Genomic DNA, 17,158 nt, shown 5'->3' on the forward strand with positions numbered 1-17,158 from the left:
GGGGAGGGACAGAGTTCCTGAGATAGAGTCTCTGAGAGAATCTCAGAGAAGAGTGAGGAGAAGTCCAAGTCCCAAGGAAACAGAGGCGCCATTTGTCACCGACCTGGAAGAGCAGAGGGAAGAGAGGGAGGAGAAGGCAAAAGGAACCTAGGAAGTGTGTCATCCAGACCCCAGGGGGTGGCACCGGGAAAGCCAGAGAGAAAGTAAGTGGGGTGGAGCCTTCACGATTTACACCCATCAACTGAGGTGAGGGGTGGGTTAGGCTGGGGACTGGGGAGAGGGCGTGTGACACAAAGCAGTTTCTTGGGACAGATACCACTCTCTCATTAGAGAGGAGAGAGGGAGAAAGAGACAGAGAGAGAGAGAGAGAGAGAGAGAGAGAGAGAGAGAGGCAGAGAGAGGCAGAGAGAGAGAGAGAGAGGCAGAGACAGAGAGAGAGAGAGAGAGAGAGAGAGAGAGAGAGAGAGAGAGAGAGAGAGAGAGAGAGAGAGAGACCTCTACCTCGTACACAGCACTCCCTAGCAGGTCAAGGACGGAGACATGAGATTCTCTGCTTCTCGGGCCCTGCAACTCAGGAAAGCCATCGGTCTTGCAGTCATGGAGAAGGTGAAAAGAGTCAGGCTGCCAGTGAGTGCTCAGAGGGCCTTCAGGGCGTGGAGGGTTGCGTCCCCGACCGATGTGGCTATAGAGGTTGGTGCTCCTCAAGTGTCCTCGCCTGTGTGTGCCATGTATGGTCACCAGGCAAGGCGCCCTGTTTCCCACAGCCTTCCGTCATCCCGTTTTCACCCACCTTTCCTATTCTTTGGAAACTTCAGTGACTTCTGGCTACCAAAACCTGGATAGAAGAAAACACACCTAACTGTCCTAACCTGGCACTGTCTGCTAAGGGTGTCCCGACAGACACACCTTGCATCTCTTGGTCTCTGCATTGCTTCAGCCCCATTGTTCTGCTTTCTCAACGCCTAATCCACCAGCTGAAATCTTTTCCTCACCCCAGCCCTGATGCCGCCTCTTCTGGAAAGCCTTCTCTGGTTTCTTTACTCGGGTAACTGTTATGTTTTATTTAAAAAAAAAAAAAAAGATAGGAGAAGCCAGGGATATGTTTGGTGGAGGTGCGGTAAGGTGTGGGGAAAGGGAGTGCTTCTGTGGACCCATGCTGAGGCATCCCTTCCCTCTGAGAATAGAATAGTTTATTCATGACATGGGAGGGGAGTTCAGAGGGTAGTACAGACAAAGAAAGGCAGAGAAAGAGGACAGGAGTAGAGGCCGGTCACGAGCACGCGGGAAGAGGGGGGAGGGCAATGAGTAGAGAGAAGGTAAGGAGCAGGAGGAAGAGAGCAAGAGAGAGGAGGGGGCAAGCAGCCCCTCTTACAGTGGGTCCGACACACCTGGCTGTTGCCAGGTAACTGAGGGGGCGGAGCCTAGACGGAATGAGCGCCTGCAGTGACTTCTGCCGGTGCTCTCTTCCTGAATGCGCAACATTTCTTAACTTCTTTGTGGCCGTGTGACACTATTTCATTTTTGCTTCGTTTGGCTTTGTTAGAGCTTGTTTTATAGACTAAGTCTCCTACAGCCCACGTCAGCCTTGTGTATCCAAGGCTAGCCTTGAACTTCTGATCCTCCTGCTTCTACCTCCCAAGTGTTGGGATCACAGCTGTGTGAGTCACCAAGACTGGCTTCTTCTTCTTTTTTTTTTTTTAAAATTATTTATTTATTTATTATAGATGAGTACACTGTAACTGTCCTCAGACACACCAGAAGAGGGCATCAGATCTCTTTACAGATGGTTGTGAGCCTCCATGTGGTTGCTGGGAATTGAACTCAGGACCTCTGGAAGAGCAGCCGGTGCTCTTAACCACTGAGCCATCTCTCCAGCCCCGCCAAGAGTGGCTTCTAAGCTTGCATTCTAACTATGGAGGAGGAGGAGGAGGAGGAGGAGGAGGAGGAGGAGGAGGAGGAGGAGGAGGAGGAGGAGGAGGAGGAGGGTCTCAGTTCCCTCCATGTTGGTCTTTGAAGGCTTAGGAGTGTCTCTTGTCTCTCTCTCTCTTTTTTAAGTATAGAATAGAGTTTATTCAGGGCATGGGGAGGGGAGTTAAGAGGGTAGTAGGGCAGAGAGAGAAGTAGAGAAATAGAAGAATAGAAGAAGAGAGAAGGAGAGTAAAGGCTGGCCATGAGAATGTGGAGAGAAGCGGGGAGTGGAAGAGGGGAAGAGCAAGAGAGCAAGAGCTGTCTCTTTCTCTCTTGTACAGGGTGGTCTCAAACTCATGAGCCTAAGTCATCTTTCCAGCTTCTATACATGAGTAGCTGGGACTATGAGCATGAGCCACAGCTGACTATCTTGCTCACTTCTGAATCCCTGGCACTTACTCTCTGACTGTGACCTCGGGCTCAGGATGTCAGGTCTAGCGGCAAGGGAGAGGAGGTTGCTCAGGTAGAAGGAGCACCGCGGCCTGAGTGGAAGACTGGAAATGGGACAGGCCTGATACATTTGACTCTGGTACACAGGAGGCACACAGGAAAACTGGAGATAAGGTCAGAGAGGGAGGACTCTGGGCGCTGCTCTACGGAGGGTCTGATGTGCAGCCCGAGGATCTGACTTCTATCCTGGAGGCCACAGGAAGTCACTGAATGCTCTCACTCAACAAACACCAAATGGAAGAGTGACACAGAACTGGTTAGGGTGGCACCATCATTTGGCCAGGCCTATCTAGGGAACATCTTACGGTACATGCTGGGTATCCAACATTCTTTGAGCCCACACTGTACCCGAGTCAAAAGACTTCTTCATAGATTTTCTCTTGAAAGAGACTTGACTCATATAATACTTGGCAGGCTCAGGAATGTGCTCTGCTCTGTGCCAGGTTTCCTGAGTCATTTTGTGAGTTCTACATAACTGTGTGGCATGGAAACTCTACTGTATTGACCATGTCAGTCCCGTTCCTCTGGGCTAGCAGAAGCAATGGCAGAAAGCATAGATTTCATTCTGAGGACTTGGCTTACATGACCATGGAGGGTGGGAATTCCCACCATTGGCCACCTTTAAGCTGGAGACTCAGGAAACTGGGTGGCAGAGGGTCCTGTCCAGACGTGAAAATCAGAACCAAGATGGTGTCTGGCCAGGGTGAGGGCAGAAAAGGCTGAAGCAGGCAGACAGCAAAGACACCCACTGCTCTGTGGCTCCTGCACCTAAACTTGCCTTGAGATCAGTTTCTTGCCGTATGTTCTGTGAGCATAGGGCCTTGAAGAGAGGAAAATAGGCTTTGAGCCAGTCAGTGCCAGGTTAAGGTCTTGGCTGAAATCATTTAGAAATTGCACGGTTTTGGCAAAGCAGGTATTCTTTCTGAGCCTGTTTTTTTTTTTTTTTTGTTTGTTTGTTTGTTTGTTTTTGTTTTTGTTTATTTTCATCTGGAAAATGGGAAGGATCTTCTCTACCCCAGAGTCAGGATGAAGACAAACCCAGAAGACCATTGGTCTCTTCAAGTAGCATTTGTAGAGAGGCTACTCATCCTGGACTCAGAACGTGGCCGATGTACCTGGAGGAGGGAAGCCGTGCTTAGACTGTAGTGGAATGGAGCCTGCCTGAGGTATCCTCACAGGCCTTTCCTGAGAGTTTTACCCGTCTCTCAACCCCACCCCATTCTTGGCTTTCTGCCAGTCTTCTTCTCCCAACCCGGAAATTTAACAAGCTGACAGGTCCCATCCTTCACTGACTAAGAACATTATCCCACAGGCCTGGAGACATGAGGCATTGTTGAAAGCTGCCCTGGGGCACCCTGTGCCTCACCCCCACCCCCTCCAGCTTTGTTTGTGGTCTCTGGGCATCCAACAGTATCTGGAAAATGGTTGTAGTAAGCTAAACAGATTCCCCATTTTCCTGGAGCTGGGGTGAATTTTCCCTTTGCAACCAAAAAAGTACAAGTATGGGTCTTTCTGGAGACTGGTCTTGAGATGCTACTGACCAATGCCAAGAGGAAGTAGGCCTGTCTGTGTTCTGCAAGGGGACCAGAGTCTTACTCCTTACCTGCAAGGGGGTCCCTGAAACGGTGCACAAGCCGAAGTGTAGGGTGGTGAGAAGAGGGAGTTCCCACTCTGTGGGTACACGGGTAGGCATAAGGAAAAGGAAGAAACAGTATCCTTTTCCAGAATCCTTCTGGGGTCAGAGGAGCGTGTGTGCACATGAGGTCTCTGCACATGCATTTTCCACACAAAGCAATTTCCTAGCAGACGGACCTGACCTGGGCATCTAATAACCCAGTTTACATTCTGCTTGCAGCATTGTATTCCATAGGTGACCAGTTCAGTTCCACAGGGCTGCCCCTACCTGAGACCATAGTCAAAAGTAGTTACTAGATCATCTCCACTGTGCTTCCGCCTCCACTATAAACTGAGGTGTCCCCAAGGCCCTCCACATCCACCTGTTTAACTACTTGCTCTTGTGTCTTAACTCACAGACGTACATTCACTTTTTTCTTTAAAAAGCTTCATATCTCTTGTTCTGACTTTTTTTTAAAAAGATTTATTTCTTTTTTTTTTTTTTTTTTTTTTTTTTTTTTGGTTCTTTTTTTCGGAGCTGGGGACCGAACCCAGGGCCTTGTGCTTCCTAGGTAAGCGCTCTACCACTGAGCTAAATCCTCAGCCCCAAAAAGATTTCTTTCTTTCTTTTTTTTTTTTTAAACCACTCAACAACTATCTTTATTATATATAAGTATACTGTAGCTGTCTTCAGATACATCAGAAGAGGGCATCTGATCTCTTTACAGATGGTTGAGCCACCATGTGGTTGCTGGGAATTGAACTCATGACCTCTGGAAGAGCAGTCGGGTGCTCTTAACCGCTGAGCCATCTCTCCAGCCCCCAAAGATTTATTTCTTATATACACTGTCACTGTCTTCAGACACACCAGAAAGGGGCATCAGATCTCATTACAGATGGTTGTGAGCCACCATGCGGTTGCTGGGATTTGAACTCAGGACCTCTGGAAGAGCAGTCAGTGCTCTTAACCACTGAGCCATCTCTCCAGCCCCTTATTCTGACTTTTTTTTTTTTCCTTTTTTTTTTTTTCAGAGCTGGGGACCGAACCCAGGGCCTTGCACTTGCTAGGCAAGCGCTCTACCACTGAGCTAAATCCCCAACCCCTATTCTGACTTTTAAAAAGATTCATTTTAACTATGTATATGGGGGAGGGAGACTCCGTGAAGATCAAAAGAGGGTACTGGAACCCCTGGATTGGGGAGTTACAAACTTTTGTGGTCTTCATGGCAGAGCCATCTCCCCATATCCAACTGTTGTGACTTTTAAATTTATTTTATTTGCGTTCTGCTGAGGATGGGACTCAGGCCTTTGTGTATGCAAGGCAAGTGTCTCTGCCCTGGCCACAATCCTAGCCTACTCTGTTTATTATAAAAGACATCACAATGTACAGTTGAGCAAAATTAGGGGCTGTGAGCTTCATTTGCCCTCCACCTCCAGCTCCCTGCAACTCAAAGCCCTTCAAATCTTGTTTGAGAGTATAATAGACCTTAATCTGCAGTAAACGCGTCTCTTCCAGGGAGATGGGTGAGCAGGGTTGAAAGTCACGATTCTTCCCATCACTAAGGAAATCAAAGCAGTAGCAAACTCCATTTCACATCCTGTCAGTGGTGGAGTACCTTAAGATTCACATAGGATTTAGCGGAAGCTGGGAGAGGAATAGGAACTGGCCTACAGAAAGAAATTTAAAGGCAGACACGGATGTAAACTGACCAAGTCATTCGTAAGCCCTCAAATGCTGAGACACGTCCTGGTTTGAGGCTTTTTAAGTGAAGCAGCAGGAGAAAGGCCGGCCCATCTGATAGACTGTTATGGTGGACAGACCGACAAGGTGCTTTTTCACGCAATGTTTCCTGAGGGCCTGTTGCCTGCCAGAACTTGTCCCCGGCGCTGGGAACAGCAATGAAGAAAGTGACCAGGGTTTTTCTGAGTCTCACAAGTTTTACGGAGAAGGAAGCGGAGGATCGATGCATTTCGGGCTCCTGCTTCTAGGGCTGAGGAGCATGTCCGGCTGGCCATTCTTAGAGGTGTCGCAGCACATGTGGAGCCACCCTTACAGAGCCATCGTGCTGCGCGCGCCGCCCCGATCTTGGTGGCGCCTAGCCCGGCTGGACGCCCGCCCCTAGCCCAGCCTACACGTGGGTTCCCGCACGTCCGCTGGGCTTCCACTCTGACGTCAGCACGGAGCTTCCATTTAAGGCCCCGCCCGCGTGCAGCTCTGCGTGCTGGAGCCACTGTCGCCGATCTCGCGCACGCTACTGCTGCTGCTCGCCCGTCGTCCCCCATCGTGCACTAAGCGGTACGGTCGGGACCCATGCTACCCGCACAGGGCGTTCCTACCTGGGGTGGAGGTGCAGGGTGGGTGTTCAGACCTGGGCACGCGTGGGCTACTGTGCTCTGGGGAACGGAGCAGGCGGCCCCACCCAGCCTGGGGCGGCGAGATCGGTGTGAGAAGAAGGGTTAGGGGGATGGCGGGCCTGAAGGTCGGGAGCCACCGAACAGGGACCAGAGAGCCGTGCGAGACGGGAGGACGGGTAACTCGAGCCCATGGGGGCCGAAAGAGCCTCAGCCCGTCCGGGGCGGGTATTAAGAGCCTTCGTGCGGTTTGCATTTTCCCTTGCGTGGGCTCGGTGGAGTGGATGTTTCCTGCAGATTAAAGGGCGCTGTTGACCTAAATGGGGTTTGTTAAGAAGCTCCTGATGTGTCTGGGGATCATGCTAAGCGCGCTGCGTGCGGAGAGGAAGCGGGAAGAGTTGCAGTCCTTCCTCTACACCCTAGACGGAAGGAGGAAACCTGTAGCTGAGAGGCCTGCGACACCCATCGGGTCGTAGGTGGGGAGTAGCCGCACCCTGTCCCAATAGAGCACGAAAATGAGGTTTGCGTGAGGCAGATTATCTGCGGGAAGACCCCCCCGCCCTGCCCCCCAGCCTGCAGAAACCTCTCAAGGCTGTCTAGAAATAGCAGCGGTTGTAAGGAGACCGGATTCCTGCCTGATGGCCCTAGGCTGCTTGCCCAGAGATCTTGCCGAGTCCTTTTGCACTTTGGAACGATTTCAAAAATAGACGTGGTGCTTGCTGGGAAAGGTGGCCCTCGTGGTACTGCGGGGGAGGCTCTGGGTCTCAGACCCTCCACAATTGTATCCGCATTTTGGAACTGAAGAAATTTCCCTTAGCGGCCACATCCTGGCCAACGAGGCCTCACCGTGTGAAGGTCCTGGTTTCTGGTATGGGCATTTGAGATCTCACCCTGGCGCCAGGCTGAGGTGGCTGCCAGCCACTTCACTGCTTGTGCTTTGGGCTCTAGTAGGGGCCCAACTCTGACCGCGAACTTACTGCAAGAGGTCTCATCCATGGCTAGCAGCCACTAGACTTACGTATGACACCTTGTTCTGAAGTTGCGCACGCGCACCGGCTTGCCCCCTGCCTGCCAGTCTTACAGATCTGGCTTGATCATACAACTTGGGTTCTTGCGGGGGTGGGGGTTAGGAAGCAAGTTTGCGCGTGCGCAGGCCTAAGCACGTTGCTATGCCTTAGGGTCGCACCTTGTAGCCGTTATTGGCGCCCTCTGCTCTTGATTTTTGGTATTTCCGGAAGCAACTTGGGGCCTACTTGCTGTAGGACTCTGGGTGATGGGAGAAGAGCGGGAGGGCAGTTCTTTAACCGTGTAAGAGGAGGGACCATCCCTTTTGGGGTTCATCAAGATGAGTAAGAACTCAGGCGGCTACACATATACGGAGACCTCAGTATTATTTTTCCATTTCAAGGTGAGGACCTTCACGCTGAGAGCCAGACCACACCCTGGCGTTGAGCGTTGCACTCTGTGACTATTCTTGGTTTTTTCCATTTCTGTTTTTTGTCATGTTGTCACTTAATGGAAAGTAGTCCAAAGGTAGCAAAGTCAACGTTTTTTAAAGTCAGAAACTTGGTGAGTACATCTTGGGACAGGCTACAATGATACACGTTGTTTTCCCCTTAGGTCCCAAAAGATTCAAAGTCCAAGATGGCAGCCCTCAAGGACCAGCTGATTGTGAATCTTCTTAAGGAAGAACAGGTCCCCCAGAACAAGATTACAGTTGTTGGGGTTGGTGCTGTTGGCATGGCTTGTGCCATCAGTATCTTAATGAAGGTAAGTGGGGTCCTTTATGTCACAAGCCTGTGGATGGGGGTCCTCCCTACATTGTCACATTGTATATAAAACTATTAAGGTTTGCACATACTCATTCAGAGTCAACTGTGAAACATTTTGCAACATAGTGATACACAAGAAAGGGATTATGAAAGTAACAGTATCAAAGGTGATCTCACTGAGGCCTGTTTAAAACACTCTGCCTTGTGTTAAGGTGCCGTACCACCAGAAGAGCCCTTTTATTATGCATTTTATGTACCTTTTATTATACCTTTTCAGTTAAGTGAATCCAGTGCCTCCAACATGCTAGATAACCATTGACCTACGTGCCCAAATCTAAAGAGACATTTGAATTGGAATTTATATGTGCATGTGATTAAAATTAAAATCCTACTGAATAGGTTATCTTGAACTTCTGTCTGACCCCCATTGTTTCCTGGTGTATGCAGTTTTCCATTGGAAAAAAGAATTGTGTGTGAGCAGACAGTCACATAAGAGGGTAACTTTTGGCTAGTTCTCTCCTACCTTATGGGTTCTGGAGGTCAAATTCAGCTCAGCAGACTGTTTTCACCCATCCATCTCCCACCTACGTTTCTTATCAATCACAGAGCTAAAATTTAATTAGTCATAACTTTATAATTGAGTTAGAAAACACTTTGAGACAGGGTAAATAAACGTTCTTGGTTCGTATGTAGTCCAAACTATCCTTGAACTTGGAACAGTCTTCCTGGGTTTGGTTTATATGTCTCCAACATAACACCTAGCTTTGCAGAATACTATTATTCTTCAGGTACTGACTAAAATCTGCCTGAGGCAACATTTCTTTCTTTCTTTCTTTTTTTTTTTTTGGAGCTGGGGACCGAACCCAGGGCCTTGCGCTTGCTAGGCAAGCACTCTACCACTGAGCTAAATCCCCAACCCCTCTTTTTTTTTGTTAAAGGTATGCTTAACTTTATTATTCCCATTTTATATGAGTACACTGTTGCTGTCCTCAGACATACCAGAAGAGGGCATCAGATCCCATTACAGATGGTTGTGAGCCACCATGTGGTTGCTGGGATTTGAACTCAGGACCTCAGGAAGAGCAGTCAGTGCTCCTAACCACTGAGCCATCTCTCCAGCCCTGAGGCAACATTTCAAAGTATATATTTTTTTGAAGACAAAGTCTCTTGTCTTTTTAAGTAGTAGTTGTTGGTAGGTTTCTGTTTGTCTCTTGCAGACAGGGCTTGAATGCTGCCTTAGTACTGCCCGTAAGGGCATGCCTTGATATTCCTGCCTTGGGGTGTTGCTTCTTTAATTGAGTCTTTCTTTCCCCCCACCAGAAGGTCTCACTATGCTAAGCAACAGTTTACCCTGAGCTTTGTGCCCAAGCCTAGTTTCAAGCCTTCTTGCTGGCCAGTGTCACCTAGTTAGTGAATGACAGCCCCACACAGAAGCCACTCCAGTGGAGGGCTTGCGGGAGAGACTACACAGGGCCTTCGGGGAAGCAATGGTTTTGAATGTATCCCAATGGAGACTAAAGTAGCAGCACCCTCCTGGGCCGGAATACAGACCATGGCAAGTCCTGAGAAGAGTCAGGATTGTTTTCTCATTTAACTAAAACGTTTATCTTTTAGGACTTGGCTGATGAGCTTGCCCTTGTTGATGTCATAGAAGATAAGCTAAAGGGAGAGATGATGGATCTTCAGCATGGCAGCCTTTTCCTTAAGACACCAAAAATTGTCTCCAGCAAAGGTTGGTTGAGGCTAGGTTCTACTGCTGTCAGGCTTAAGTTCCTCCTCAGGCCTAGAACCCTGTCTCTACACAGTTCTTTCATTCAAAACCAAAGGGCCTTGGCATACTTTTGTGCTGGTTTTCAATACCTTTGATAGCTAGCAGAGGATTTGATGTGGGAACTTAATTTGCACAAATATGGAGATTCTCCGAATTAGGGTGTGAGTAAGCTCTGAGTCTCCATTGTTTGTTTCAAGTATGTACTGCTGGGATGGATTCTGGGACCTCGTACACACCAGGGGGCACAAAGCTTTAGCTGTAGAGTGACAACGCCAACCTTGCTGCCCAGTAGCAGTTGAGGGCGTGCCCCCAGGGCCTGCCCAGCAGATGTTCTTGGCTTGACCTTTTACACCTCACTGACACTAGCCAGGAACCCAGGGTTGAAAGTCTGTTGACTTCCCTCCTACCTGATTGACAAGTCCCTGGATCAGCTGCCCTGTGTCACAGGGGGAAAGGGGGATTAGAGAAGATGGCTGGGCTTTTGACAACAATGGAGTGGCTAATGAAAGCGAATGGGTAGAATGCTGGGTGTGGTGGTGCATGTACATAGTACATGTCTCAAGGGGTGAGGGGAGAGAATATTCTGTGTTAGGCTACAGATTGCCACTTAGGAGTTGTTGAGAGTCCTTCCTGTTACAATGATAATTATGAGAAAGGCATTCTGCGAGAGACATCAGTTAAAACTACACACCCAAGGCAAGTTCTGAATGGCACAGGGCTCCGTCATCTGTGTATAAGAGGCCAGAATAAAACTCTACACTGGAGGTTTATGCAAGAAGCTTTGCTGGGTAGGACACATTCCCTGAGGGGACCTTCATTTCTGGTCTTTTTCTCTAGATTATAGTGTGACTGCAAACTCCAAGCTGGTCATTATCACCGCGGGGGCCCGTCAGCAAGAGGGAGAGAGCCGGCTCAATTTGGTCCAGCGAAACGTGAACATCTTCAAGTTCATCATTCCAAATGTTGTGAAATACAGTCCACAGTGCAAACTGCTCATCGTCTCAAACCCAGGTGGGGCTTCTCAACCGCGGACCGCCTGCGTTCGCCCTGATGCTGCACTGTGTGTACACATGCTCCTTAGTGTTTTGGGGAATTTGTTTTTATAAAACAGTTCAAGCATAAGTGCCTTGAAATGCAGTTGCAAAGTTTGGAATTGTCACTCATGATCTTGAAGAAGTGAGTAACTGAGTAATTAATTGTGTTGATACAATATATTTAAAACAATAATACTTTGAATGATTGGACATGAATTATGTAGCAAAGAGGTTAAACTACTGATCTATGCTCAGCATGGTCAGAACCATGTGTTTGGCGTTACATGTCATGTAAATGTCTTGTTTTGTGTTTTGCAGTGGATATCTTGACCTACGTGGCTTGGAAGATCAGCGGCTTCCCCAAAAACAGAGTTATTGGAAGTGGTTGCAATCTGGATTCGGCTCGGTTCCGTTACCTGATGGGAGAAAGGCTGGGAGTTCATCCACTGAGCTGTCACGGGTGGGTCCTGGGAGAGCATGGCGACTCCAGTGGTAAGTCTTTAATACCGGCTTCTTTTCTCTTCCTTAGAACAAAAACCTAGCATGAAAAAATTATGTTTCTCTTTTTAAGATTTATTTTTTATATGTGAGTACACTAGCTATCTTCAGATGCCCAGAAGAGGGCGTCAGATCCCATTGCAGATGGTTGTGAGCCACCATGTGGTTGCTGGGATTTGAACTCAGGACCTCTGGAAGAGCAGCAGGTGCTCTTAACCACTGAGCCATCTCTCCTGCCCTCGGGCATTTCTTCTCTGAAGTCCAGCCTTTGTCTTCCGGGTATCGGTTTCATACCTGTTGACTCTTGTTGATTACATGTCTGCTGTAGGACACGGGAGCCTGTGTGCTAGGCACACAGTCCACCGAGCCTTGCCCTCAGGCCCGGGACATGTTGACCATGGTTCTTAGCACAACTTTAATCACTTCATTCAGCAGTGTACATTTGATTTGAAATGCCTGCCCCTGCACACTTAGCCAGATCAGATGTGGGGTGAAACACCGTTAGGGAGCAGTTGAGGGTTGCATTTATACAGTGTTCTTAGAGGTCCTGTGGCAAGGAAATGCCCTTTCACTGTGAACACTGACAGACAGTACATAGCCACTGAAATCTACAGGTTTCAGTGCAGTGCATGAGGAGAGTAGGTTAGAATGTACAGTTGGTATTAATGTACTGGGGTTTGCTAATCCTGACCATTTTTGAGAAGTGGGGGAACCTTCCTCTGCAGATGAGGAAACAAAGGTGGGACACAGTTACTCTTCTGTGCTGTTGGGTGGAGACAATGTACGCTGCCCATTTCTTCCAGTGCCTGTGTGGAGTGGTGTGAATGTCGCCGGCGTCTCCCTGAAGTCTCTGAACCCGCAGCTGGGCACGGATGCAGACAAGGAGCAGTGGAAGGATGTGCACAAGCAGGTGGTTGACAGGTGAGGCTTCTTGCCGGACAGCATGGGGACTGAAGATGTATTCACTTTACGTCCCATCATGTCACTTCAGGACTAGGCACATCCTCTTCCACAGGGTCCAGGCAAAGCCGTCCATTTAGGGGAATGGGGTCCTGAGGCAGGCAGACCACAGGCTCGGGGACACCCCCTACTCCAGTTGGTGGGGGAGCCTCATGAAGACCAAGCTGCTCATTTGCTGAGTCTGTGCAGGGCCCTGGGTCCAGCCTGTGCTCCCTGTTTGGTTGGTGATTCAGTATCTGGGAGCCCCAGAGAGTCCAGGTGGTTGACCCTGTTGGTGTTCCGGCTCTCTGCGTCCCTCAATTCCTCTCACAAATATTCATAAGTCCCCAAGCGCCATCTAATGGTGGGGTGTGTGTGTGTGTGTGTGTGTGTGCATCTCCAAAAGATTTCAACAGTTTTCATTTGAGTGCTTTTGCTTACATTTTTTTTCTTTTTTAATATTTTATGTGAGTACATTGTCTTAGGGAGCGGCAGTAGGTGGCCTTGTTGGAGAAGTGTCATTGGAGGTCAACATTGGGGTTTTAATACCCAATTAGTTCTTCCAGTGCCTTCAGAACCTGCCTTAATGGACAAAACCTGGGCTGGGAACTGGTCCCAATGAAATGGTTTCCTTTAAGATTTATTTTTTGTACGTGAGTACACTGTTGCTGTCTTCATGCACATCAGAAGAGGGCATCAGATCCCATTACATGACAGTGAGCCACCATGTGGTTGCTGGGAATTGAACTCAGGACCTAACCACTGAGCCATCTCTCCAGCCCTACGGTTCTCTTTCTAAAACTTCGTTCCTCTTCACGCTGTAAACAAGAGGCTAAGGCGGAAGCAGCGCCACATGCAGGCGGGGTTCGCTGACGCTGGCCCCTGGAGTCTCCTGTTTGTAATGAGCTCACACCTTGGAAAAGTCCTTTACGACTGAAGACAGATGCAGTATCCGTGTAAATCAGGAGAGGGCAAAGGATTCCCTAGGACGGAAGCTATAGACACTTGTGAGTCATCTTAAGGGTCCTTTGAAGAGCTGCCTGTGCCCTTTGCTTCAGGGCCACCTCTGCAGCCCCAGAAATAAGCGAAGTGTAGCCAAGGTCTCTGTCGGGCAGATGCAGTTTAAGTCTGGTTCCGACTCATTTTGCTTTTGTGTTTTGAGATAAGGGTTTCTCTGTGTAGCCCTGGCTATCCTAAAACTCACTCTGTAGACCAACCAGGCTGGTGTAGAACTCAGATCCACCTGCCTCTGCCTCCAGAGTGCTGCGATTAGAGGTGTGAGTCCCCACCGCCCAGCTTTGATTCTTAAGTAAACTCTAGATTTTTAAGTAAATATTAGAAATGCTCTCAGTGGACTTGGTGTTTCCCGCTTGACTCAGTCGTGTGGTGTGGAAGCATCATGGATGTGGTACTGGCGGCTTCCTGTTGCTGTGATGAAAGAAACATCAGGACCAAAACCACTGATGGCAGGCTTCGCTTTGGGCTCCTGGTTCCCGAGGGTTAGAGACCACAGTGGTGGGGCAGGGGTGTGAGCAGGTAGCCGGCCTCATTCACAGACAGGAAGCGGAGAGCTAACTCCGCTTTTTTTTTTTTTTTTGAAACCAAAAGCCCACTCCAGAGTGACACCTTTACCCCAGCCAGACCGTACCTCCTAATCACCCTCAAACAGCCTATTAATGGGGATTGGGGGGACATCTCACTCATTGAAGTCACCAGAGATGATTTTTGAGGTGCATGGAATGGAACAACACGGTCTCCATTTTCAGCCACCACTCCCAGTCTTACACTCTGAACCATTCCGTCAGCCCCTCCCTGTTTCATTTCTAAGAAATACCAGTTTAGTTGTTGATAAAGGGGTTCAGTTGCCTTGACGATGTAATGCCCCCTCTATCAACGTACAAGATTTAGTTCCCTGGGGCTCAGACCTTTTGTCTTGAATGTGTGACCTTGTAAAGAGTGTTCAGTAAAACCTCTGTTTTCCTTGTCTCTCCCTTCGCTCAACCCTTCACCATCCTTCCTATCCCACAGTGCATACGAAGTGATCAAGCTGAAAGGTTACACATCCTGGGCCATTGGCCTCTCCGTGGCAGACTTGGCCGAGAGCATAATGAAGAACCTTAGGCGGGTGCATCCCATTTCCACCATGATTAAGGTATGATTAAAATCTGTGGAGATCTGTTTTGTATCTGAGACCCTGGAGACCCTACTCCCACTTACACAGTCTAACAAGTAGGGATGTTAGAGTTTTGGGTTTGTTTCCTGATTCGGTTTGCTCTGGTATTTTTGAGGCAAGGGTCTTACATAGTGCCTGCTGGCCTGGCCTTGAACTTGTTAGGTGATTGAGGATAACTGAACTCCTTCATGCTGAAGCTCTCGTCTGCTGGGACTTCAGGCTTTTTGCTTCCTTTCTATTTTTCTGTTCATTATCGGCACTGGACATCTCTGCAATAGAACAGCATTGACACTCAACTTGTTTTATAAAGGCTTTTCTAAGCCAGGCAGTGGTAAAACAGTCTCTGAATCCCAGAACTCTGGGAGGCAGAGGCAGGCAGATCTAAAGAATATTAGGAGGTGTAGATGAAATGTAATCTCTGTCATTCTGTTGCCCAGGGTCTCTATGGAATCAAGGAGGATGTCTTCCTCAGCGTCCCATGTATCCTGGGACAAAATGGAATCTCAGATGTTGTGAAGGTGACACTGACTCCTGACGAGGAGGCCCGCCTGAAGAAGAGTGCAGATACCCTCTGGGGAATCCAGAAGGAGCTGCAGTTCTAAAGTCTTCCCAGTGTCCTAGCACTTCACTGTCCAGGCTGCAGCAGGGTTTCTATGGAGACCACGCACTTCTCATCTGAGCTGTGGTTGGTCCAGTTGTGTTGAGGTGGTCTGGGGGAAATCTCAGTTCCACAGCTCTACCCTGCTAAGTGGTACTTGTGTAGTGGTAACCTGGTTAGTGTGACAATCCCACTGTCTCCAAGACACACTGCCAACTGCATGCAGGCTTTGATTACCCTGTGAGCCTGCTGCATTGCTGTGCTACGCACCCTCACCAAACATGCCTAGGCCATGAGTTCCCAGTTAGTTATAAGCTGGCTCCAGTGTGTAAGTCCATCGTGCATATCTTGTGCATAAATGTTCTACAGGATATTTTCTGTATTATATGTGTCTGTAGTGTACATTGCAATATTATGTGAAATGTAAGATCTGCATATGGATGATGGAACCAACCACTCAAGTGTCATGCCAAGGAAAACACCAAATAAACCTTGAACAGTGAGTGATTGATGGCTTGGCTCTTTTATTAAGATGAGGTGGGGCAGCTGGTCAAGATGGTGAAGGCATTTGATCTCGGGATCAGAGGCAGATGGAGCTCTTGCATTTCAGCCAGCCTAGTTTACTTCCTTCCAGGCCAACTGGAGCTACATAGGAAGACCTCATCTCAGGGTTAGAAAAGAAAGCTAAAGGGGTTGGGTGTGGGGGCGGAGGGGTTGGAAATGTCCTAGCAGTTTAGAGCACTGACTCTTCTCCCAGAGGTCCTGAGTTCAATTCCCAGAAACCACATGGTGGTTCACTTACTATTCATCTGTAATGGGATCAGATGCCCTCTTCTGGTGTGTCTGAAGACAGTGACAGTGTACTCACATACATAAATATTTTTTTTTAAAGATTTATTTATTTATTTATATGAGTACACTGTAGCTGTTTTTAGACACCAGAAGAGGGCATCAGATCCCATTACAGATGGTTGTGAGCCACCATGTGGTTGCTGGGATTTGAACTCAGGACCTCTGGAAGAGCAGCAGGTGCTCTTAACCACTGAGCCATCTCTCCAGCCCCACATACATAAATCTTAAAGACATTTAATTGGGACCAGCTTAGGTTTTGTCCGTTAAGGCAGAAAGCATGCAGGCTCTGAAGGTAGCTAGAAGAACCAACCAATTGGGTATTAAAACCCCAAAGTTGACCTCCAATGACACTTCAACAAGGCCACCTACTGCCACTCCCTAAGCACTCAAGTACAAATCTGGGGGCCATCTTTATTCAAACCACCGTCACCGTGAGAGACCATGTCTCAGAATGTTAAACTGGATACTATTTAGGAAGACAGCTCTGAGTAAACTTTCTGCACATTCATGTAAGCTATACATAGAGGTAAAGCTGTAAAGCAGTAAGGACACTCCAGTTCTTGGGAAATAAGCTCTGAGACAAGTGACCAAGGGTACTGTGGTTTTTTTTGGGGGGTGTTAATGTGTAGGGTGTTTATCTGTATGTAGGTCCATCCCCTGGAACGGTAGTTAGGATGGTTGTGGGTGTTGGGGATTGAACTCAGGACCTCTGGGAGAAGAGTCAGTGCTCTAAACTGCTGGGAGCAGCAGGTGACCATGATTAGGAGCTGACTGAATATTGAATGAGCAGCTATTAGGTATGAATTTACACTAGTTGTGTAACTAGATATTTTTTTGGTTAGTCCATTTCCATTATCCATGGTATTTGTCTTAAGTACAAGGGATTCAGAGAATCTTAACTATGATGTCCCACACTCACGTAGGCATTTTATAAATCAATGTGAAAACTTACCAGTTGACCATCAGCTGCAAAACTCCATTGCGAAGAGGGTAGACGCACGGTGCTGAAGACTTCTAAACAGGGCCCGGTGAGAAGGCTCAGCTTGTAAAGGTGTTTGCAACCAAATGACCTGAGTCCAATCCCCAGAGCCCACATAGTTAAAAGAGAACTGGTTTCTCCAGGTTGTCCAAACACAA

General features: G+C 48.4%; 1 protein-coding gene across 2 annotated transcripts; it reads left to right on the forward strand.

Moving 5' to 3' along the window:
• Positions 1-6,251: 6,251 nt before the first annotated feature.
• Ldha (lactate dehydrogenase A) lies at positions 6,252-15,672 on the forward strand. Of its 2 annotated transcripts, none has more exons than NM_017025.2 (8): positions 6,252-6,328; positions 8,005-8,154; positions 9,771-9,888; positions 10,765-10,938; positions 11,280-11,453; positions 12,263-12,380; positions 14,427-14,550; positions 15,009-15,671. In NM_017025.2, the coding sequence occupies exons 2-8, from the start codon at positions 8,029-8,031 to the stop codon at positions 15,171-15,173; spliced, it is 999 nt and encodes a 332-aa protein (NP_058721.1). In that variant the 5' UTR covers positions 6,252-6,328; positions 8,005-8,028; the 3' UTR covers positions 15,174-15,671. The 2 variants fall into 2 exon arrangements, with proteins under 2 accessions (NP_058721.1, XP_006229294.1); XM_006229232.5 differs by lacking the exon at positions 6,252-6,328 and adding an exon at positions 7,449-7,792 and having other exon boundaries at positions 15,009-15,672.
• The last annotated feature ends 1,486 nt before the right edge of the window (positions 15,673-17,158 follow it).

The sequence above is a fragment of the Rattus norvegicus genome, chromosome 1 (assembly GCF_036323735.1).
Source record: "Rattus norvegicus strain BN/NHsdMcwi chromosome 1, GRCr8, whole genome shotgun sequence".
NCBI lineage: Eukaryota > Metazoa > Chordata > Mammalia > Rodentia > Muridae > Rattus > Rattus norvegicus.